This window comes from Papio anubis, chromosome 5, assembly GCF_008728515.1.
Source record: "Papio anubis isolate 15944 chromosome 5, Panubis1.0, whole genome shotgun sequence".
In the NCBI taxonomy this organism is placed as follows: domain Eukaryota; kingdom Metazoa; phylum Chordata; class Mammalia; order Primates; family Cercopithecidae; genus Papio; species Papio anubis.
The window spans coordinates 9,833,626-9,858,839 of NC_044980.1; the positions used below are offsets into that span (position 1 = coordinate 9,833,626).

At 45.6% G+C, this 25,214-nt stretch overlaps 1 protein-coding gene across 3 annotated transcripts in view; it reads right to left on the reverse strand.

Annotated features, from left to right (window-relative positions):
* DAP (death associated protein) overlaps nt 1-24,252 on the reverse strand; it is a 77,981-nt gene extending 53,729 nt beyond the window's left edge. The window contains exons 1-3 of one of the 3 annotated variants that reach the window (XM_031666091.1): nt 23,973-24,251; nt 10,831-10,927; nt 5,198-7,645 (exon numbers count right to left, since the gene is read on the reverse strand). In XM_031666091.1, the coding sequence (XP_031521951.1) occupies nt 7,498-7,645; nt 10,831-10,927; nt 23,973-24,027 (300 nt within the window). In that variant the 5' untranslated portion in view covers nt 24,028-24,251 and the 3' untranslated portion in view covers nt 5,198-7,497. Of the gene's footprint in view, nt 1-5,197; nt 7,646-10,830; nt 10,928-23,972 lie in introns of those variants that run through there. The other 2 variants (XM_003899502.4, XM_017959448.3) reach the window with 2 other exon arrangements.
* Between the last annotated feature and the right edge of the window lie 962 nt (nt 24,253-25,214).

Consider the following 25,214-nt stretch of genomic DNA (forward strand, 5'->3'; position numbering starts at 1 on the left):
CTCCCTGGAAGAGGCATCTCAGTCCATAAGCAGTGACAAGCAGTTACCCCTCAAACAGACATTCCATGTCACTCAGGGCCCAGGCCATGTTGCGGCTCTGCCTTTGGCCAGGGCAGGGCTGTGTGGCCCACAGCACTCCAGCACCTGGGTCAGCTGCTGCTGGCAAGTGGTGGGCCCTGCCTGCCAGCACGGGGCACTCACAATATTGGAGCTGAGCCCGGTACGGTGGCCCATGCCTGTAATCCCAACACTTTGGGAGGCGGAGGCAGGCAATCAGCTGAGGTCAGGAGTTTGAGACTAGCCTGGCCAACACGGTGAAACCCCACCTCTACTAAAAGTACAATAATTACCCAGGCATGGCATGTAGCCTGTAATCCCAGCTACTCGGGAGGCTGAGGCAGAAGAATCACTTGAACCTGGGAGGTGGAGGTTGCAGTGAGCCGAGATCACGCCACTGCACTCCAGCTTGGGTAACAGAGCGAGACTCTGTCTCAACACAAACAAACAAAAACAAACAAACACACACTGGAGCTGACAGCTGGCCGGCGCTCAGCATCCCTGGCCTGCTGAAATCTCCACACACATCATAGAGAACAGGGACACGCCCCTTTTAAAAGGCAGCTGACAACTAGCCTGGATACAAAAGGTGACATTGGAACTTAAGGGTGATGTCGAAATTGGTTCACCAAACGGCTTAAAGTTCAAACATGCAAATCATGGCTCAAAGATAAAAATTTCCAGGCATACAGGCCTGAGATTTAAGCTGGCACATGGCTGGGCCATCTTTTCACTGAAGTTTAAAATTTTCTGTTTATTATCTTAATGATAATAATGAGAACCATTAAAAATTGCCATAGATCACCATTTGGCATCTGCTACGGGTTGACTTGCGTCTTCCAAAAAAGGCATGTTGAAATCCTAACTCTCAGCACTTCAGAATGTGAGCTTATTTGGAAATGGGATCTTTATTAATCCAGTTAAAATGAAGTCATCAGGATGGATCCTAATCCAGTATGACCAGCGTCCTTATGAAAAGGGGAAATTTGGACACAGAGACATGCAAAGAGGAAAGACGATGTAAAGAGACAAAGGGAGAAACCATGTAAAGGCACAGGACTGGAGTGACGCATCTACAAGCCAGGGGATGCCAGAGATTGCTGGAAACCACCAGCAACGGAGCAGCATGGAACACATGCTTCCCACAGCTCTCAGAAGCCACCAACCTGCCAACACCTTGCTTTCAGCCTTCTGGACTCCAGAACTGAGATGACAAATGTGTTATTTGAAGCCACCCAGGTTGTGGCATTTTGTTAAGGCAGCCCTGGGAAATAAATACAGTATCTCTACAGTAGTCACTGTTTCAGGCAAGCATCATCAGTGAGTGCTCAAAGTAGCAGGCGAAAGTTTGATGAGAAACACGATACCAATAGAGTTGCAAAGTATTCCCCCGTGAGATAAGTATGAATTACAAAGGGTAAAATAGTAAACTGATAGAGGAGAAACTTGGCAGATACCATCTTAACCTAATGATCAAAGCTAGCATCACTGGCCATGAGATGGGGAGTGGAGGACAAGACCTCGCTTCGTGCGGTCCCTGCCCTTAAAGCAGGACATGAATTCAATCGTGGAGGTACATCAGAAAAACTGAACTGAGGAACATCCTACAAATAAATGACCTATGCTCTTCAAACATGTTAAGGTCATGAAATATTTTAAAAAGCTGGACAACTGTTCTAGATTAAAGGCGACTAAAGAGATATCACTGAATGAAGGTATTATCCTGGACTGAAATTTGTGGCAGTAGTGGGAAAACGAGCCAAGTCTGAAGAGTCTGTAGATGAGGCAACACTACTGTTTCAATGTTAGTTTCCTGATTTTGATAATTATACAGTACTTGCTTTTAGTAAACATACACTAAAGTATTCCAGAGTAAAAGGGCTCTTCAGAAGAAAGTTCGTATAAACAGACAGATGTAGATTTAGGCATATGTGAGGGTAAGAAATGGGAGGAAATTCTACCATATGGGGAATATGGTAAGGGGTAGATGGGATTTTTTTAGTACTTTTTTTTGGCAACTTTTCTGTATGTCTGAAGTTATTTCAAAATAAAAAGTTTTAAAAATTCCCACAGATGTAATAACAGCTATCACTTAATATGTGACTGAGATGGTTGAGGTGTTTTTACATGTTGTCTAATTGACCAGTGAATTATAATCACATGAGGCAAATACTATGATTCCCACTGGCACTCTAGGCCTCACCCAGGACTAAGCAGAGGCCCACCTTGGTTGGAAAGGGATGGGGGAATGGAAAGGCTCTTACCCACAAGGCTCAGCATACACACAGAGCCTGCTGAAGTCCAACGGCAGGGCAGGAAAATAGACACACCTTCGAGGCACTCATATCCTAAGCCACTACAAGTGGGAAGGTTATAATCCTACCTTCAATTAATTTGATGTTTGTGAAGTCTTCAGTCTAACTAAAGCAGAAACACAGCCCAGACCCGGTTCAACGATAAATACTAAATTCACACACACACACACACACACACACACACACGAATGGGTTTGAACAGAAAAGCATGCTGTTTTCTGGACTGATGTAAATATTATTTACTTCAGCTTCTAGTGTTATTTCTGTCTCTGTCATTCTTTTACACACCAGGTTTTACTTTAGTTAAAAATTAAAAGACCCTCAAAGAAGTGATGTGACCCATTGTAAAGGAACAGTTAACAGAACAAAGGACCAAGCCTGGATGTCAGACCCATCAGATGAAGATTTAAAATAACTGTGAAAAATACGTGTGAAAAGACAGAAAATTTCAGCATGGAAATGGAAGCTATGTATTTTTAAAAGCCAAATGGAAGTGGAAATGAAAAACAGGATATCAGAGATGAAGAATTCTTTCACTGGACTTATCACCACACTGGGCACAAGAGACAAGAGTCAGGTTCAAAAGAAACCATCTACACTGAAATAAAAGAGGAAAAAGGAGTCAGTGGCAAAGGGGAGAAAAACAGAGCATCTGAGGCCTGTGAACATATCAAATGGTTTAATACGGGTATAACTGGAGTCTCAAAAAAAGAAGAGAAAAATGAAGCAAAGAAATTTTTGAAAAGACAATGGCCAACAATTTTTCCAAGCTGATGACCCCAAATCATAGATCAAAAATACTCAGTGAAAGTAAGATACATACAAAGACAACCAAACTTGGTGCATCACAAACACACTGTTGAAAAACAGAAATAAAGAGAAAATCTTGAAAGTAACAATAGGTAAACAGAAACATTACGTACAGAGAAAAATGACAAGAATTACGGCTGACTTCTCACTGTACACAATGGAAGCCAGAAAAAATGGAATGCCACCTTACCCGGCCGTGAAAACATCTTTCAAAAGTAAAAGCAAAACGAAGACATTTTTGGAAAGACAAAACCTGGAAGAATTCATCTCCAGCAGACATTTACTATCACAAATATTTTCAGAAAGAGAATAAAACAGATAGAAACCTGGTGGGAAGAAAGAAAGGACACCAGACAGAATGAACATTAGATGCACATAATGAATCTTTAAAAGATATTTCGTATCTATCTTTCTTTAAACATCTTTAAAAGGCTACTATTAAAAACAATAACAATATAAGTGGAAGTTGTAGTCAGTGGTGTGTTGGAGCTGACTGACACTGGCATGTAGAGCTGACTGTTCACATACATGCCTTCACAAGTCTATGTTTAGTGATGTCATGTTGTTAGTTTAAAATTGGCTGTAGCTGGGTGCAGTGGTTCATGCCGTAATCCCAGCACTTTGAGAAGCTGAGGTAGGAGGATTGCTTGAGCTTGAGAATTTGAGACCAGCCTGGGCAATGTGGTGAGACCTGGTCTCTACAAAAAAAATTTAAAAATTAGCTGAGTGTGGTGGTGCACACCTCTAGTCCTAGCTACTTGGGAGGCAAAGATGGGAGGACCGTTTGAGCCCAGGAAGTTAAGACTGCAGTGAGCCAGGATCATGCCATTGCAATCCAGCCTGAGTGGCAAGATGAGACCCTATCTCAAAAAAAAGCAGGTTGTGGGGGGAGAGGGGCGGCTGTGGTAGGAGTATTCACACTGTAAAAATAACAAATGCTACAAATTGGGGCTTTTAACATTTTTTTCTTGGAGGGCCAGGAGTCAAGTAATCACCAGCACATTATTTTTTATAGTACTGGTAGAAGTATATGATAAAACACAAAGTGGGTAGAGTGGTAATTAGAAGTATACTGTTGTAAGTTTCTTAAGTTGTTTATAAAGTAGTAGACTAGTTTTTGAAGGCAGACTAAGTTAAAATGAGGGTTGGCAAAGCTGTTCTATAAAGGGCGAGACAATAAGTTCAGTCCATCATTACTATTTATGTATTCCATTTTTGTAAACTTGCCTACTTGCTAAAATTTATTTGTAACCCCAAAATCAAACACACGTTGCACCTTCGTGGTCATTCACAGACACAGGTAGAGCAGCAAAGGCTTTTTATAGTATTTTTTTGTGACAATCAACCTGCATTTTCCCAGTTGAGGCTGAAGGTGGTCCTCTGCCTTGTTTCCGTTTTCATACTGTACACAATGTGCTTCTCATGGCTTCCACAGTAAAGACACTCTTTTCATTTTGTTTTGTAATTAACAAATATATTGGGGAAGATACTTTGAGACTATGCAAATATCCTGTTGACTACATAAATACCGTGTTTTTCCTCAAACTTTTACCCATTAATTCTGACATCCATCAGTGGATCTTGTCTACAACAATTACTGTGCTGTTCGCCTCCTGGTGATATTCTAGTTACCTCCTTTCTTACACATTAAGTAACTGGAGTTCTTCTACAAAAAATAGCTACCTGTTCTCCTGGCTTATTAATTCAATTATTTATATCAGTATGGACTCATGGATATTTATTTTACCGTATCGGTTAAAATCTAACACTATCGGCCAGGCCTGGTGGCTCATGCCTGTAATCCCAGCACTTTGGCAGGCTAAGGCAGGTGGATCACAAGGTCAGGAGTTCGAGACCAGCCTAGCCAACATGGTGAAATCCATCTCTACTAAAAATACAAAAAAAATTAGCTGGACGTGATGGCAGGTGCCTGTAATCCCAATTACTCAGAGGCTAAGGCAGCAGAATTGCTTGAAACTGGAAGGCAGAGGTTGCAGTGAGCTGAGATCACACCACTGCACTCCAGCATGGGCAACAAGAGTGAAACTCCATCTCAAAAAAAAAAGAAAAACCAAAAAAAAAAAACCCCAATATTATGACTTTGTTGCAAATTATTCCAGCTAAGGCCATATAAGGAGATCCTTCAGCTGGGCTTCTGTAACATTCTGCCCCACCCCAAACCTTTCTGGAGAACTTCCTTATGTTCTGGCACTACAGTGTATTCCAGGCTCATCTAGTATTTTTCCTGTCGTGGCCTGGAATCAACTACTTCTCCAAGGAACCCTGGTTCCTCTGACTGGGGAATGGTGTTTAGACACCACAATCTGGGCCACAGGGATGCTTATGGCTGCATGGGTGTCAGTTCTTCAGGCCCTCTCAGTGAACAAAGCTAGGAAATACAGGTATGACACTAACCCTCTCATCCATATTCATTTCTGTATATCTGTATAGGTATGTTTGTATCTACCATCCATCCATCCGTCCATCTATCCAAACCATATGTTCATACAGATACTTCCAGTTCCCATCCAACAGCACCAAGTTCATTTCGATCTTCTCCCTTTCCTATTTGTAACCTCTTTCTCTGACAGTGAGGAACTTGGCTCTTTGTTTGCTGAATCCTAGTATTCACATAAGGCAATTTCAGAATTGCCAAACCATGCCCTTTAAGAAGCCTGTTTACTAACTGAAATACACCATTTATGCGTAGTTCTTTATTGTCTTCGGCCTTATAGTAACCACTTAAAAATGTTGTTTTCCAAAGTTACTTAATAACTCCCCACCCCCCTCAATTTGGTTACATCAAGCAATTGCATTTCCCATTCCCTTCAATCCGTCAGTGCTTGTGTGCCATTTTGGGTCCCTCCCACCTCTTGGTTGATGTGAATTGTTGGCTTACTCGTCAGGTATGTGAAACAGTGCCGTGGTTCTAGGTCAGAACTATGCAAAAAGCCAAGCTCAGGGAAGAACTGTTCCTTATTCCCCATTCCAGTTTCTCCCTTCCTTCCCCCCTTTCCCATCCACCACTTGTCAGTGACCAAACCTGTTCTTTTCTGGTTTACCCCTTCTGTTACCCATTCCTTCTTAATATCTCGTACCAAGCCCAGTTTATGGCAGAATGTCAGTAACTGTTTGACATTCAACTGTTTTCTGTAGTGAACCCTGACTCTTGAAGTCCATTCTATGTCTGCGGTCTCTCCTTTACATAATGAAACTGGCTACTTCATCTATGACACTTGACAAAAGGCTTGAAAACCACCACTTTCCTTAATTGGGTCAGCTCTGAGACGGAACCAAGCAGCCACACAGGGAAGTATTAGCTAATAATAATGAAGGCTATTACTCTTCCTGGACATGAAGAGCCACCAGTAACTAGAACTCAGGTTGATGGAAATTCTTTGGCAGCGTTTTCACATTTTGGCTCTATTTTTTTTTTAACACAGCATCTCAAAACAACTCGGAAGCATAAGAAATTATGTTTAAGTCTGTGGAAAGCTACAAGATTCAAGGGAATAAGAGTTGCATAAACAATTGCAAGAAAAATAACTACTAGTAAAAGTTTCAGGTTTTTTTTTCCTGTCAACACAATAACATCTTTAATCTTTCATTTGTCCCTTTTCTCTGTAATCAGTACTTGATTTTCCAATTAATGGGGAAGGAAGCCACCAGAGATGATTCAGTAAATTTAAAACTAGTCTTAAATGTCTGGCAAGGAAAAGGAAGTGTTGCAAATGTACATCTACGGCTAAGGAGGAAACTGGCATTTGGTGTTAGGTACTCATTTTCATATCTGAACAACACTGGGATCAAAATTACAAAATATAAAATTTTAGTATCAGCGTAATGTGGATAGGAAAGTCACATATGCCATAAGACATTTCCAAGAGGATAATTAAGTGTTTTATACATTCTGCAAGTAAGTAGGCTTTTCCATACCTAAAGTAAAACCAGTCCAGTCCCCTGAAACCTTACTGTAAAGTGATAATTAGAGCATCTACTGATGATGAGGCATGAAAAGGGTAGGATTATGGGTTTCAGGAGCACAGACAAGGTTATGGGCAACCCCAGAATCAATAAGTTTCATTTACACAGAGATCAGGATTGTAGTCTCTGTGGATCCAGGGACTTATGTGACATATCAGCGGCAAGGGCTTCCAAATCAAGACAGACTCAAGGCTAAACCCTGGCCAGGCCAATGACTGATTACATATCATTAGGTTGGAAACCTTCCTAAGCCTTGCTTTCTTCATCTCTATAATGGGCACAGTAATACCAACTTATGGGTGCAGTGAGCATTAAATACAACGTGAAGCACTTAGCAAGTGCCCAGCACAAAACAAGAGCTCAATGGGTAAGCAAAGCCTTGTGGAGGAGCGTAGGGAATCCGGAAACTGCCACCAGCGCTGGAATGCTGGCGCTGCCACTTACCATGTGCCCTTGGAAAAGTCACTTCACTCTCAGAGCTGTTGAAGAGAGAGTAGTAATTCAGAATGGGAGTAATGGCCAATAATAACCGGCTCTGAGATAGGGATGATGACAAAGTGAGTAGTAGCACAGACCAAATGAATTAATATGAACACAGCAGTTAGAACATGGCCAAGCTCATTGCACTCTGTGTAAGAATGAGTGATGATGATGATTAATTATGATTATTCAATCAGCCCACCAGAGAAATGGGGACTGGGAGTGCATGGTGGTAAAAGTAAACTATTACACAGAGTACCAGGCCTGGTGGAGTGTGTTAGAAAGGGCTATTTTGGCACCTTACATCAATAGCTGAAGAGTATACACAGGCTTACCCCATTCTGTAAATGCTGTGTCAAGTTGTTTAACCCACAGCAGTAAACAGCCAAGCCAAAAGTCAAGAGGACAAGTGCTAACACACTCATCAGGAATGTATCCTAGCAATTTGGCTGCAGGGAACAATATCAACAAAAGCCTTGCTGATGTGCTTTGCAAACCATACCCTGCAGTGGGCCTGCTTCAAAATATCTGGTTCTCTAGAGATAGAGAACAAATCTTTAAGGTAAATAAGATGCTACAATCTACAGTGTTGGAGTGCTCCATCTTTCTTCTTCAACCGTTCATCCTCTGGCTTATTTATTTAAATTGCTCATCTGCTAGAAAAGCTACATTTCAACTCATGAAAAAAATCAATACAAAGAAAACTAGTGGACTGTTCTGTCCTTATTTCTAAACTTGCTAATAAATTCCTACCTCTCATTGTATTGACACTGTGTTAGGCAGGGAACTAGCTGTTGGGACCTTATTCCACTTAAACTCACCAAGAAAAGCATGTGTTTCATTAACTTTCCAGGACTCTTTCTTCCAGGCAAGGCGTTATCTCTTGCCCTCTTTCTTCCTTAGGGAAACAGGTGGTTCTGAAGAAGGGCAACGACACCCTAGGTTTCTTAGAGGGAAATTACTACAAGCTTACACACTCTTAGCCTCAATTCCCAAACTCCAGAATGCTTGGAAAATGGAAGGTTTCCTAATAAGTTATACTGAGGCAAAACTTAACCTGAAGTGACATGAGTCCCTAAATTTAAAAAAATTATCTAATTCGGTTTGAACATCACATACAGATTACAATATGCTGCCTCAGACCCCACTGGGGGTGCTATGTGGTATGTGCAAGGTTTTATTCTCCTAAAAGCAGTATTATCCTCCTAAACCCCCAAATTTCTCCATTCCAAAATAAGCCAGGCTGTAAGACTTTCAGATATACAACTGTGAACTTATAGGAGAGCTGCTGATGCTGTTATGTTCCAAACACAGCTTTGTGAACACAGTCAATGAGAAAAATAATTCTAGTGTTTTCTTTTTTTTTCTTTTTGTGAGATGGGAGTTTCGTTCTGTTGCCACAGCTGGAGTGCAGTGGCACGATCTTGGCTCACTGTAACCTCCGCCTCCCGGGTTCAGGTGATTCTCCTGCCTCCCGAGTAGCTGGGATTACAGGCACATGCCACCACACCTGACTGATTTTGTATTTTAGTAGAGACGGGGTTTCCCCATGTTGGCCAGGCTGGTCTCGCACCCCTGACCTCAAGTGATCCACCCACCTCGGCCTTCCAAAGTGCTGGGATTACTGGCGTGAGCCACCATGCCCGGAAAATTCTAGCACTTTCTTTAAACTGCCTTCTTTTAAAACCAGAACTGGGACTAAATCTTTACACTGCTAATCTCATGATTTAAAATGGACAATAATCACTAATAATCACTCAGAAACGTCACCCAAAATGCTGTCCTTCCCTCACATGGCCGCTCCATAACTCATACTGTCTGAGGTTTTATAGACAATACTCAATGGGGAAGGCTACTTAGAAGCAGACAGGCAGGGTTACCAAGAACATGTACCACTTCCTCATGTGGGTGCCTGCTCTTGGCAAGTACCCATTTGGAAGCCCAGCCCACTGAACACTGCATGAGAACTGGGTTGCAATTCCTGCTCCATTACCTAGCAAGATGCATGATACGGGCAAGCTGATATCCTCTTTGGGGTTCTTTTTCCTCGTGCACAAACTGGGGAGAATACCACCTACTATTCAGGATTGCTGGAATGAAATGAAATAAAAGCATGCACCTAATCCGCAGGAATCAAGGTTAGCTTCTTTCCACAGCCTCTTTCCCTTTCCACACCCTCTCCTCTTCTGGCCGAGACATCATCTGGAGACAAGCTATAAGTAGAGAGCTCTAGTGTTTTCTTCTATGTGGACGAGTTCCTGCAGAGGTGTGTTAGTGGTGCCTGTTTGCATATTGCAAAGTCGAGGGAAATGGATTCCTTTCAAGCTCCCTGAACCCAACTGGAAATCTGAACCTTTAAGGAAAATAGGTGTTGAGTGTGGGAGGAGGGGTCTGCAAGGAGACCCCTGTGCAGGCCCCAGGAGGGTTGGGAGCAGAGGTATCATATAAGGACACCCAGTCCTCATAAGGGCATGGCCTTGTAATTCTAGATCTGGCTGATGATCTGAGGGAGGAAATGCTTTAACCATTCTTAAATCAGAAGTTTTTGCCCCGGCTCCACAGACAGACAGGTCCACCCCTGAGGTTCAACCAGTGTGGCAATTCTCAAGGGTCTCCATGTGATTTCAGTATGGAAGCCTAAGTTGCAAACTACTGCCCAGAAATTGTTAGTATTTGTTTCTCTGGGATGACAACAGAAACCTGGAGTACAAAAGACTCACAGGTGCAAGAATTTGCCTACTTTGTCCACTCTGGTGGTCTAGCCTTGGGGAGAGGGTGGCGGGCAGCTGTGTCCACCATCAGAAAACGAAGGGGCCACAGGCAGTTGCTCCTGCTTGGCTTGGCCTGCCCTGGCTTCCGGGAAGGCAGGTATACTGGCTACACCCAGGCACCTGGGCAGGTGGAGGTAGGTCTCTAACTGTGCAGACAGACGGGGCACCAGCCCTGGATGTGGGGTGGGAACAGGGTGGGCTCGTGGGAACTGGTCAGGGAAGAGGACCTCTAGGGGCTCTATTTCTCCCCTGAGAACAAAGCCCCCTCCTCCCTGATTAGGAAGGGAAAAATACACAGAACAGGGCCCCACATAGCCCGGGAGTTATCAGAATCATAGAACAGAGAACAAATGTTAACGTTTAACTGAATACGGTTTTTGGGAAACATGCTCAAGTCACCAGCATCGTCCCACCTGGGGCTTTCCCATTCCTGGTCATCCTTGTCTTTCTCTTCTTTGGTGTCTCCAGTATGTGGGTGTTTCTGCACAATTCGCATTCCACCAGCTTTCACTGAAATGAAAACAGACAGAGTGGGATTAATGTGGAAATGGGGCTGCCTGTGGATCAGGGGGACCAGTTGGAAAGGTTTTGGTTGCTCAATGGCCACAAGTTAGTCTGGAGAATCTGGCAATGACAATGATTAACTAGGGAAGGTCAAGGCTGTCGGGGTAAATTCAAAATGATACAGCACTCAGCATAATCTCTTACTATAGATCTGCTCAGAAACTTTCCAAGGCTCTTGCTTTTCTATTTGGTCACCTTTCAAGTATTTTGTAAGAGCAGCCATGTAACCAGGGCACAAACTACACAAAGAGCATGGCTGCTGCTTTCAGTTCTCCACAGCCTCAACACAAGGGCTCACCTCAACCCTCCCCTCTGAAATTTACCTTCTCAAATATCGAAGATGTTTTTGATGGGGTGATATGGTGATGGGTGACATCGGACAGCTACTGTGCCTTCACAGAGCCCAGGCAATTGGCAACAAAACTTCTACTGCAGCTTTACCCAAACTGTGCTGTGAAAGCCTACTGCTGGCCAATGTTAACTTAGTTTCAAAAAACAGCTTTATTGATACGTAAGTCATGTAGAATACAATTCACTCATTTAAATGGTGTAATTCAATGGCTTTGAGTGCATTCAGAATTGTACAACCATTGCCATAATCAGTTTTAGGAGATTTTCATCACCCCAAACAGAAACCCCATACCCATGAACAGTCACCCTCCATTCCACCCCTCCCAACTCCAGGCCGTCAGTCACCTGAACGTGCTTATTCTGGACATCTGATATAAGTGGAATTATAAAATATGTGGCCTTTGGTGACTAGCTCCGTGCACTTAGCGTATTTTCAAGGTTCCTCCATGTTATAGCACATGTAAGTATCTCATTCCTCTTCTTGTCAAATAATATTCTATTGCATGGATATATCACATTGTATCTCTCCACTTGTCAATTAGACATTTGTGTTGTTTCTACTTTTTTGGCTATTATGAACAATGCAGCTATGAAGAACTGACACACAAGTTTTTGTATGGACATATGTTTTCATTTCCTTGAGTATATACCGAGAAATGGAACTGCCAGGCCACATGGTAACTCTGAATTTATCCTTCTGAAAACCACCAAGCTGTCTTCCAAAGCCTCCACACTATTTCACATTCCCACCAGTGTGTGGGTTCCAATTCTCCACATGTTCCCAACACTTGCTATTGTGTGTCTTTTTAATTATAGCCATCCTAATGGGTGTGATGTGGTCTCTTATTGTGGTTTGATTTGCAATTCCTTTATGGCTAATATGTTAATACTGTGTTGTAAGGGGTAGGGTGACCTAGGATCTAATAAGAGTGGGAAATGCTAGGTTGAACAAAATTAAATAGGTTTCCCCAAGGGAGACCTTCTTGGCCCTTAGTGTGCTACCCTGCATGAGGAAGACTTACGGCAGGCATAGCGCATGCCGGCTCTCCCCAGCCTATCTGACCACACAACGTTTTTTTTTTTTTTTTGGTATAATACCAGTTATCCTCCATCAAGACCACAGTGTTCCATGGAACAGAATTTGGAAAAGCTGGCTGGCCCTATATCCAAAAAGCCAGCCTCACATGGTAGCCACCAGCATGTGTTTTGGGGTCAGCACGTTCCTCCACGCCCTTAGCTATGTGGTCTCAGACTAGAGTCTCAGATTCTCAAAGACTCCCTGCTTCATCTGCAGAAAGGAGATAAACCTCCTCAGACTGTTGAGAGAGAGGTGTTCGGGAGGGTGGGGTGCTGGCTAGAAAGCAGGGCTGTTTTCCTTGCAGTCATTGGCCCCTGAGGCTCTGGGTGCAGGCCTTACTGAGCTTTACCCTTCAAGTCTCTGCCACAAGATGGCTAACATCATGATACAGTCAACTTGCCACACCATGTCCTCTGGCATTTTAAATTGGGGTGGACCCTGCTGAGTCACAAAAGTCCAGGCCAAGTTTCTTTATGCCGCTGATGAACGGGAAGGAGAATGGGAGAGGCAGCCTGGGGCTTACATGCTTCAGGTTTACTGGTCTTCCATTTCCCTGGAAGACTCTGTCAGCCCCTGACTGGAGGGAGATGGTGACATTTGCTCCCAGGACCAGCACTGCCCCAGCAGCTGGCTGTTAGAAAAGGGCAAAAGAGAGCAAGGAAAATGAAGAACTGTGTTTAAACCATTCCTCTGCTGGCTTGGGTTTAGAACTAACATCTCCCCGCTGCCTGCACCTCTTATCAACAGAGAGGAGATTCTACTTGGGGCAGAAGGAAACAGAATCCTGTTCAGTAATTCTCTCAAAAATATGCTCTATATCCCATCAATTGATTTTTAATCATTGTATTTTTAATCATTTTTTTAAAATCTAGAGCTTTTGTCTCAAATTCACTAGGTCTGTATCTGATGGGGTCTTATTCTTTTCTTGTGCGTTCAATTCCTTTATATAATCATTTTAGTTATATATCCAATTATTTGATTTTCTAAAGTCCTCTGGAGTCTAATTCTGCTGTCTGTTTTTGTCTGTGGATTCTTGCTCTTGTCCTGGGAGACTGTGGAGGAGGAATCTGTCTTCACTGGGCTTTACCAGTAAGGATCTTATGGGGCCTGTGATGACAGCAACCCTCTGGGGAGATGCTACATGTGTTTTTGTCAAGTCAGGAGTATGGGTGTCTGAAAATCCTTTTCAAGGCAGATTTCTCAGAAGACAAATTGCCAAACAGTGCAAATATGAACAGAACTCATGTAAACGCAAACCTTTGTTTACAAATTCTCAAGGAGACTTCTGTCCCCATGTAGAGCCCAGGCTGACACAGCCCGGCTTCCTGGCCCTCCCAGGGCCACTGGGCAGGTTTCCCTCTTCCACCCTTTCCCCAGGGGTGTGGCCTCTGAGCATCCAGCCTTGGCTATTCCCTGCCTCCTGTGGGCCCACCTCTCATGCTAAAGGTCTGAATTTCAGTTCTTTCTTCGTTTTGGGTTTCTAGGAATTCCTTTCACTTCAAGGTCCAATTTTTTTAAAAAAGCAAAAAGCCAAAGACAAAACAGAAGAGAACTACCATTTGCAGGCAGCTTTTTAATCTAAGATTTCCCAGCCTACATAGTTGGCCTCCCAATCAGAAATGGAGACTGAAAATACAATTATCTACACCTTAGGGTCATTTTCCACTCTCTTGAAGCATAGGATCTCAGAGTTATGAATGTTTTGGGCCCAAGGAAGACCTTAGAAGAACTGTCCCACTAAATGCTCTTTAAAAATTAATTTTCCTCCCCGCTCTATCCCACCTCTTTCCCATGCTCATCAGAAATTGATGAAAGATGCTATTATGGGCTGAATAGTATACCCCCAAAATTCATAGGTTGAAGTCCTGACATACCCTTAAATTGCAATTGTATTTGGACAGAGGGTCTTTAAAAGATAATCAAGTTAAAATAAGGAATTGAGGTAGGGCTCTAATATAATAGAAATGGTGTCTTTATAGGAGAGACACCGGGGATGTGCACACACAAAGAAACGGCCTGTGAGGAAACAGCAAGAAAGTGCCGTCTGCAAGACCAGGAGAGAGGCCTCAGGAGAAAGCAGGGCTGCCGACACCTTGATCGTGGACTTCGGCCTCCCAAGCTGGGAGAAATAAATGTCTGTGGTTTAAGCCACCCAGTCTGTGGTATTTTGTTAAGGCAGGATGAACCAATAATACAGATGCCCATTTAAAAATGATCTCTGAATCTTTTCAACTTGGCACACGTAAAACTTTTAAACTATAACTTACAGATGTGTTCATAAAGTAAAAATAAAAAGAGCTGTGCAACTAACTACAAAGAAAACTAATGATGAATGTCAAGGTGACATTTGAAATGATCAAGTCTTCCGCAGCTCCTGCAGAGCAGCCTGTCCACTCCTCCACTGAAATAAGCACACAATGTCAGGGCTCAGTCACCCAGCATTAGCACTTGCATTTAATTTAGTTTCTAAAAACAATTAACTTCATTAATCCCTCTCAGTATGTTTGGTGATTAATGTAGCAATAAAAAGTGGCAATAATCATAATAACTCAAAGCTGAGACAGGTTCATTTTAACTTGCAATACTGCCAAAAAATATGACAGCACATATTTATTGTGATTGTTGCATCACTGTCTCTAGAACTCTTCATTTGTAAAACTACAAAAGCAGAATTACTTTTGCAGAAATCTTTGCAGAATGATTTGCAAATAAGTATTTTTAGGAGAAACAGAAAAACCTTAGATTTTTGTTGTGGTGGTTGTTATTCAAATGAGAGCTTTGAATGTAAAGAATAAGCTTCCTCTTAGCAGAAATGCTGTGCAGCGGCTAAGAACACAGATGCTGGAGCCAGAATCTTGGGTTCAAATCCCAGTTCTGCCTGTGTGTGCATGTGCCTGTGCACATGTGTGCCTACGTATGTGTTTGTGTGTGTGTGTGTGGCTGTGTGTGGGCAAGTTGCTGAAGCTCTCTGTGCCTCAGGGTCTTCCACCTATGAAGAAAGGGTGACAATGTTCCCCTCTCTCAGGGCCAACTGAGGATTACATGAGTTAGCACACATGAAATGCCTCCAACAGGGTCTGGCACACAGGATGTGCTCGACTGTTAGCTAGTCTTAAACGGGTTTTTAATTTAACATTTAGTACTTACAGAGGCCTCTAGAGTCCTCAAATCGTTGGTGCTTTTCCAGTTCTTCACCCTCTCTTCACAGCAGTTCCTTAAAGAGCACTGCCCTATGGGTTGCTGGGGAATGAAGGCCATGCCCTGTAAAGCACCTGCCCACCGTGGTGCTGATCACCACCAGGACCTCTGTCACTACATCAGCACCTAAGTGAGGAAGCTTCTGGAGAATTACAGATCCAACTTCTCTTCATCACCACTCTGTGCCAGGCACTGCTCTAACCACGTGGAGTCCACGCATCTTTCCACTGTACAGCAGCCCCACGGAGTAGATCCTGAGGCAGGGAGAAGCGGAAGCCAGTGGCCCCAAATCGCACAGCTGGCAAGCAGCAGACTGGGTTCCACCCTTAATCATAGGTAAGCCTTTCCTTGCTCAGACTCCTTCCAGGAAACAGCACCATGGCTTCTGAGAGTAACTCAAAGGAACGGCCTACAGATAGGGCCAGGTTATTACACTACCTAGATAAGGGAAGGTGAGTTTGAAATGAAAAACTCTCTACAGAGCAGTTGCCCGCCCAAATGGGAAGGGGAGTGGAGGAAGCTTTACCCATGGTCACATCCGGGAGGTAAGCAAACACCAGGGAAGCAAATGACTACATGGGATCCTGGGCCAAGCATCCATCCTCAGGTGTCAGGATGCCTGGCTGTAAGACGGAGTCACTGGTGGCTTGCTATCTGCTAGGGCTCAATAGCACACTAGAAAATGCTACGGCGGGAAGAAGAAAGGGGAAATACCGGAAGAGTCCCATGAACCAGGGAGCGGTTTACAGCAGGGGGCTAGGAAGGGCTGTTAATTCACACAAATGTCCCAAAAGCATTCACTGCAGGTACTGGAGCATGACGCGCAAGTATATGCTACCTTTGTTCTTTCCTGAGAAGAGTTATTGAAATATTATTCAAAGGGAAGCTCTTCTACCTAAAAGAAGAGATGAAAGGTTCTGAGGACTGTTCCGGTGGAAAACAGAAAACCACCACTGCTGCAGGTTATGATTAAACCACAGGATTTTAGGTAGAGCAATGTATTGGCAGGTAAGCAAAGGGGTTGGTGAGATTAGGTGGGTAGAACTTCCCAATGTGAACAGAGCAAGAGACTATGGCTTATCTTAGTTAAGAAGAATGACTCCACCAGGAGAGAGGAAAATCACTGGCAAGTGGAGACTCACGTTTATGGAAGCCCATGCACCTGAAGGTGGGAACCCTAAAAAGTGGAGAGGATAAAGAGGTGAGAGGCGGTAAGAACGTACGCAGAGAGTGAGTGCTGACAGTCTGGCCCAATAACAGATACAAGTTATTGAAAACCCCAATGAGAACCTTGCCCCCAGACCAAGTGGAGCCCTTACAGGAGCTTTCACGTGTGCACACATAAGCTAGAAGTAATGGTTTGTGCTAAAAAATGAGCCGGAGCCCCAGATACATTCCTGAATTTGCACTCTTGTTGGCTTCATACTGCTATTTATTCTGTGCTCAGAATCATAGACTGTGAAGGTGAGAAGGCTCTTAAATTACATGGAGCAACTCTGTTAAAGAATGAAGTTCAGAGACATAGTGGGACCCCCCCTGGGCCATGGAGCTTTGACTCTGAAGTAGTAATGCCTGACTCTATCTTCCACAGCAGTGTGTGTTCCATCCATGACATGGTTTTTGACCCAAAGGACAAATTCAGTACCGACTGGGCCAGGACGGGCACCCTGCCGGACAGCTGACTGGGCCCCTTTCAAGCTGGGAGGTACATGGAGCAGCTACATGTATATCCTTGAGTATAGGGAGGATGATTTCAGAAAGTTTAGGGGAAAGTAGGATCTGCTGCCTGGAGGTGCTTTGAAAAAGCTGGCATTGGGAGTTGGCTGAGGCAAGGACTAGTCAGGTGTTCGCCAGTCCCACTCCCGGCTTCCCCGTAGTTGGATGGGGGGCATCAAACTGGGTCCTGCCCAACCATATGGGGAAAAGTGACTTTGGTGGGCAGCATCATGTCATCATGTTCCCCTACTCTGGAACCTGTAAGTGTGCTGGGCTACATGGCCAGGGGAAATGAAGGTTGTAGATGGAATTACAGTTGCTAATCAGCTGACCTTAAGCTGAGGAAGAAAGAAGGGAAACTGCTATTCTGTGCTTAGAATCACAGACTGTGAAGGTGAAGAGATTATTTTGGATTACCCAGATGGGCCCATGTAATCTCAAGGGTCTCTAAATGTGAAAGAGGGAGGCAGAAGAATCAGGGATCCGAGTGTGCAATGTGAGGATGTGACTGGTCATTGCTGCCTTTGAAGAAGCTTTCCTTGGCTTGTGGAGGAAGGGGCCATGAACCAAGGAAAGCAGGCGGCCTCTAGAAGCTGGAAAAGGCAAGAAAATGGATTCTCCCCTGAGCATCCAGAAGGAACCAGTCACCCTGTGGATACCTTGATTTTAGCCCAGTGAGACCCATCTGGGACGTCTCACCTCTAGAACTGTAACATAATAAAACTGTGTTATTTAAAACCACTAAGTGTATTGTGATTTGGTACAGCAGCCATAGGAAACTGATGTGATGATGCACACCACTTGCGGGCCACACCATACAGACCCCAGCACGGTGACCTACACTCATCCCCTCTGCAGCAGCCACACATTGAAAAGCTAGTGTTATGCAGCAGGGGGTGTCTGGGCCTCTGAATTGTTCTTTGTTAAGAAGACCTCCCCCCAGGACAGAAATAAACTTGGATTAGTTCGGCCACTGAGAATTTAGGTTGTTTGTTACAAGACGAAGTACCATTTTCTATACCTAATCTAGTACTTTATACAAAAGTGAATATTCTCTATAGAAACAAAAAAGATTGGCCGGGCGCGGTGGCTCAAGCCTGTAATCCCAGCACTTTGGGAGGCCGAGATGGGTGGATCACGAGGTCAGGAGATCGAGACCATCCTGGCTAACACGGTGAAACCCCATCTCTACTAAAAAATACAAAAAACTAGCCGGGCGAGGTGGCGGGCGCCTGTAGTCCCAGCTACTCGGGAGGCTGAGGCAGGAGAATGGCGTGAACCCAGGAGGCGGAGCTTGCAGTGAGCTGAGATCCGGCCACTGCACTCCAGCCTGGGTGACAGAGCGAGACTCCATCTCAAAAAAAAAAAAAAAAAAAAGAAACAAAAAAGATTTCTGAAGCTGGGAAGGGGAAAGCAGTCACATAACCAAGTAAGAATGCACAGGGCACTGGTCGAAATGAAAAGGACACTCACCAAAGACATGAGAAGGCACAGATAACCAAAAATGGCTAGAGAAGGTTGGGCGTGGTGGCTCATGCCTGGAGTCCCAACACTTTGGGAGGCCAAGGTGGGCGCATCGCTTGAGCCCAGGAGTTTGAGACCTGACTAGGCAACATAGTAAAACCTCGTGTCTACATAAAGTACACAAATTAGCTGGGTATGATAGTGCACACCTGTAGTCCCAGCTACTCAGCACACTGAGGTGAGAAGATCTCTTGAGCCCAGGTGGCCAAGGTGACAGTGAGCCAAGGTCATGCCACTGCACTCAAGACTGAGTGAGACCCTGTCTGGAGGAAAAAAAAAAAAAAAAAAAAAAAAGGCTAGGGAAGAGGCGAAATGCCAGGGGCTGTCTTGACAGAAATCTTCTTAAAACCGTGCTAACTAAGGGGTCTTGTTTTCCTTGGCATGTTGGGAACAAGAGCAGACCTCTTATCTGGACCCTTCAATCTATGGTCCTGACTGGTTGACACTGGGACTATGCTTAGCAAATCTGTGACCGCAGGGCTAATAGAAGACAAATTAGTCTTCCGTTTCTAGCAATCGATAATCTGAAAGTCTTTCTGCAGGGAGATAATTCAGGGAGAAAATTCAGGGGGAATTACACTCGAGTTTTGAAAGGCATCCTTAACTCATGTCTGAGGGATCAATTAGTATAAGAACTAAGTTACTTTGAAGTTACTAAAAAAAGTAACATGGTCTATTTTCCATTTTACTTGAAACAAATACAACTGTGCTTATATTTCCATTTAATTCACTTTGAGAGGGGATGTAGAGTCTGCTTTTCAAAGAAAACCATATGTAAGATTAGTAACATTCAAAGCTATCATGTAGCAGATTTATGAGAACTCTACTGACACATGGTTTTGGCTCCACTGGGAAATGGAGGGGAATGGGGCCAGCAAAATGTATTTAACAAAGAAATTTTACCCATCTCACTGCCACAGACTCACAAAGACTGGCAGAAATGAGTAACAGCAAGGCTTATAATTAGGTGCCCCTTTCTGCTATGGAATACTATGACTGCTGTTAGATGAAACAGAATCTCGCTAATTCTAACTTTGCTAATCTGCATTTGCAATAACTCATCAAACAAGCAGTCTCATCCCATTTCTCTGCAAAGATTTTGTAGTCAGGAGCAGTGCTGAGGTCTCAAATCATTAAGGCTGGATTACTTTTACAGAGGACTGCAGACGACAGCACATTTGCCAGGACGTGATGCAGTGCCATCCATCACTTGTAAATAACAATACCTGTATTTGCACGGCACCTTTCTCTAACACTCTTCAGAAGCCTTTACAAACTGCCTCATTCGTCTCCCACCTTGGGAGGAGGCACCTGGCCAGTGATAGAGTCGTCCGACGGGTTGCTGAAGTTCCAAAAGGCAACAGCCTTTCTAGCTGCTCCCACTAGGTCACTAGCTCAGGCGAGTTGGCAACAGATAGTCCAAACAGTTGGGTAAGGTTTTTTTTTTTTCAGACTAAGTTTTCGCTCTTCTCGCCCAGGCTGGAGTCCAGTGGCGTGATCCTGGCTCACCACAACCTCTGTCTCCCAGGTTCAAGAGATTCTCCTGCCTCAGTCTCCAGAGTAGCTGGGATTACAGGCACCCATCACCACACCTAATTTTGTATTTTTGGTAGAGACGGGGTTTCACCATGTTGGCCAGGCTAGTCTTGAACTCCTGACCTCAGGTGCTCTCCCCACTCGCGTCTCCCAAAGTGCTGGGATTACAGGCGTGAGCCACCACACTCGGCTCTGGGTCACGTTTTTAAATGGCACTGTGCTCGGTATCTCAACAGTAAGATGACTGCTGATTTCATGAGTTAAACGTGCCAAGTGCTTAGAAGTGTGTCAGCACATTGTGACACTGAACAAACTTCATTAGTGTTTCCACAGTCTGCTGCCTGAACCGGCTGAGAGGACCACCTGCATCCCTGTGCACAGTAGAGAGCGCTCAGAGCCAAGGAACTTGTGGGCCAGGTATGCTATGGGGGCAGTGAGGGGTGAGAAGAGGCCCTGGGGAAACTCAGGAGCGCTTATTAAGTATTTTGTGCTGCCCCAGGGAATAAAGAGATGGAGAAGACCCAACCCCAGAAGCAAGAAGACGACAGGCAAAGGTTAGAGCACGAAGGAAAACAAGGGGATTGCAGGAATGTACAGGAGGAGATATGGGCCAGACAGCAATAAAGAGAAGACACAAAAGAACATTAAGATAGTCACTGTAAGAGAATTTTATTATTTCTGATTGAGCACTGAGGCACAAGTCTGTTATTCAATTTAAGCACTTAATGAAAGCATTCTCAACATTTTTAAGGCAGTGATTTTGGTTTATGAACTGTGCTCTTGGCAATCCTTGATTATCTTTTATTGCAGTGGACCGCCTTTTTTTTTTTTTTTTTTTAACTATCTACCCTTCAGAGCTACCTACTGTCTGGCAATGCCAGACTAAACAAGAACACCGGAGCTTCCTGCCAAAAAAGGTTCACACACAGTCCTCTGTAACACCTGGGAAAGTGCATTTGAGGGGTGCTGCTGGCATTTGAGGGGTGCTGCCGTCAGGCTCCTCCTCTTAACTATCGTCTTGGAGACAGATGACAGACGGTGACAGCCACAAGCCAAGAGCTCACCCCATAAGTCTAAAGGAGCTGCCCTGAAGTCACTAGAGGAGTTTACCTGTGGGATGAACAGTGCTGGTACCCTGACGCTGAAGAGGGCCAGGAGAGTCATGGCAGCAAACGCAGCCCCTCCTTGCGACTTGCCCCGAGGCCCAAACCTCGCATTTCATAAAGGAGAAAAACTGACTCCCAGTGAAGCGTGAAGTGATGTCCTCAAACTCAGAACCCAAGCTCACTGCTACACTAGCACAAATAAGCTGCCTCTTCCCTCCTGAGGGGTAAATAAGCTACTTACTCTGTAATTCACAAAGCCTAGCTGTTTACTCTGCAGTCAAAAGAAAACCAGAGTCCAGCAAGAAATTTTTCCCAGGGAGTGAGTATGTACAGTTTATACCTCTGACCTTAAAAATCTCCATATGGGCACTTTGGAAGGCTGAGGCGGGTGGATCACCTGAGGTCAGGAGTTCGAGACCAGTCTGGCCAACATGGCAAAACCCGGTCTCTACTAAAAATACAAAAATTAGCCAGGCATGGTGGCAGGTGCCTGTAATCCCAGCTACTCGGGAGGCTGACACAGGAGAATCTCTTGAACCCAGGAGGCGGAGGTAGAAGTGAGCCAAGATCATGCCACTGCACTCCAGCCTAGGTGACAGAGTGAGACTCTGTTTCAAAAAAAAAGTAATAAAACAAAACAAAAAACAAAACAAAGAAATCCTCCATGGGTATAGCTCTGTATGCAATTTAATTACTGTACTTTGGTTCTGTATCATTCCAATAGATGTGCTTTAATGTAACCCAGGTCCTGGAGAGCGGAGGGCCAGGGCAGTTCCTGGAGGCAGCCCTGCCCCAGGTGGAAATCAAGGTGCTCCTCCCCATGGGGGACAGGGACCCGCTGTGGTAGAATAGAAGTCAGTTATCCTTAAAGGAAATCCCATTAAAAAAAAATCTCCCTTTGAGGTACTTTTTTTTCTTTTTTCCTTAAAACCAATGCAACACAAATTCCCCCAAAGCCCATTTTCCACCCAGTGGAATGATTTTCTAAAACCCATGCCTCTTAAGTTCTCTGGCATCAGTTAGACATTTTTCTTTTCTAGTGCCAGTTAGTTTTGTCGTAGAGAGCTTCCATTACCACCGAAAAATATTGCCTACTCTGGACTGCAACATATTTAAAGAACCGCTCCTATTCGTTGTGCTGGGGCAAGGAATTCCCGCCCTACAGTAGAGGACAGCAGAGAAGGATAATGGTAATTTTTTTGTTTGTTTGTTTGTTTGTTTGTTTGAGATGGAGTCTCGCTCGCGTTGTCGCCAAGGCTGGAGTGCTTTGGCTCAATCTTGGCTCACTACAACCTCTGCCTCCCTGGTTCAAGTCATTCTTTCGCCTCGGCCTCCTGAATAGCTGGGATTACAGGCGCCCGCCACCACGCCCAGCTAATTTTTGTACTTTTAGTAGAGACGGGCTTTCACCACGTTAGCCAGGCTAGTCTTGAACTCCTGACCTCAAGTGATCCACCCTCCTCGGCCTCCCAAAGTGCTGGGATTACAGGAGTGAGCCACCGCGCCCGGCCAGGAATCTTTATTGTAACAAGAAAATGGCACAAATGTGCCACCAAAAGAAGCCATGTTTCTCAAAGACTTCTGTTCCTAGAAGACTGAGTTTATGACACTAAGGTGTGCTATTAAGACTCTAAAAGAACCCCACGCATCCACACATTGAGGTGACTTGGCTTCTGAGACCCAAGGCCTTTGATCTTCTCACCAGTGTCCCTCCATATGGGCCGAATGCCACTGGAAAGGAGAGTAGAAACGGAAACAGACCCGTCTGGAGAGAGTCCAAAGTGCAAACAGGAACCGTGCCCAGAGAGAAGAGGTGGTCGCAGGAGCATGAAGGCTGCTTAGATCCCTAGGTTCTAAGACAGACCGCTCTTTCCTGGCGTTAACTTCCTTGGCTCAGAAGTTTAGGATTTGCTCAAAAAGAGAAAAAGCACCTTTGGGGGAAAAAAAAAAATCTGGATGTGGAAGAAACTGGCGGTGAAAGTCATATTGAGTGATTAATGATAAAAATTATTTCCGCTCCTTGGTTCTTGAATCGGTATGAAACGCTGGCAGCCTCTAATTAATCATTACCATGATATTACCACCACTGACTTTTCATTGTTTCTGTTATTTTCTTTCTAGACATCTGTACTTGTACCTTCTAAGTAAATATTATCCGCCAAAACTTTGTTACAAGTTGTGCAACTGGGTTCGCCCAAGGCACCGGAGCCCGCGCGCAATCGCACAGGTACGCGGCGGCCCGCGCGCCTTAGGAAGAAACGCGTCTCCGCCGCCGGCAAGCCGGACCGAAGCTCAGGCGGGCTCGTCCCGGGCCTGGGCGCCCGAGCTCTCTGCGGCCCGCGCCCCTCGGGCGGACATCAGGGCCCGGACCAAGTCTCAGCGCCCGCCGGGGCCCTCCCCGCGGAGCCCCCGCCCGGCGCCCCCGGGTTCGAGCCCGCCCCCGGCACCCGCGCGTGGAGAGAAAGGGGAAACGAGTCAGTACCGGCGGGCGGGTGTCCAGCTTTAGTCTCTAGTTTCCCTTCGGGAGGCGAAGACATGGCGCGGCGGGGCTTCCGCGGGGCCGAGGCGGCGGCGCGGTTCTCGGGCCAGGCGGGAGTGCGCGAGTGAGCGCGGGTGTGAGCTCCGGGAGGCGAGCGGGCGGGAAAGCGACGTGCGCGCGCGTGGGGCGCCGGGGCCGCGAGAACCGAGAGAGTGCCACTGCCGTTAAGGGGGCGCGGCCGCCGGGCGCCGACGTGGCGCAGCTAAGCCCACCCACGACGTGCGCACTGACGTCACCGCGGCCCGCCCGCCCCGCCGGGCCGCGAGTCACGTATACGGAGCTTGCGCAGCCGGCCGCGCCACGTGGGACGCTGTGGCCGAGGGCGGGGGCGGCGGGGGCGGCGGGGGCGGCGGGGGCGGCGGAGGGAAGGGAGAGAGGGGTGGGGGAGTGAGAGGGAGAAGGAAGCAGAGGGAGGCGGGGTCCTCGGCTGGCTGCGGGAAGTTAAGCAGGATCTAGCTGACGATGCCTCCTGCAGCGAACGCGCTCAGCCAGTCTCCTGGCTATGCGGCGACGGCGGGGTGACGGCGCCCCACATGCGGGCTAGGGCCAGGGCGTCCCGGCGGGGACGCAACCGTCCCCTGAGGCCCTCAGCCCCCGCCACGGCAGGGCCTAATGAAGGGCGGAAAGGCGAGCCCAGATGGCAGCGACGGGGGTCGAGAGAGCAGGAATTTGTTAAAAGAGGATGCGAGGGGAGAGCCTGCTTTCCGAGTGAGGGCCAGCGCTGCCCTCCTCCGGTATGGACCAGAAATAAAATTCTAAGCGCCGCAGCCAACGGATGGACCGTCAACTCCGCTGGTGGCCTTCTAAGTTGTCGTGAAAAACTAGTTCAGCCCTTGCTGCGAAGTGGAAGTCAAACATGGCCTCACAAATATTCGCACGGAGACCCTATAATAGACGACTCTTTAGGTCTGATAAGAAACATTTGCAGTGTATTCCCGGCTTCATCTGCATGATAACACCTTGGTCTCCAGAACTCCGTAATGCAACCCGGACATTCCCCTCTATTGAGTCCAGGTGTTTAGATAACTCTCAACCAATTGCCTATCAGAAAACCTTTAAATGTACCTATGACCCGGGTGTCCCCACTTCACATTTTACCTCCTAAAGAGGCAACCTACATATTATGTATTGATTGATGTCTCATGTCTCCCTCAAATGTATAAAACCAAGCTGTTACCTGGCCAC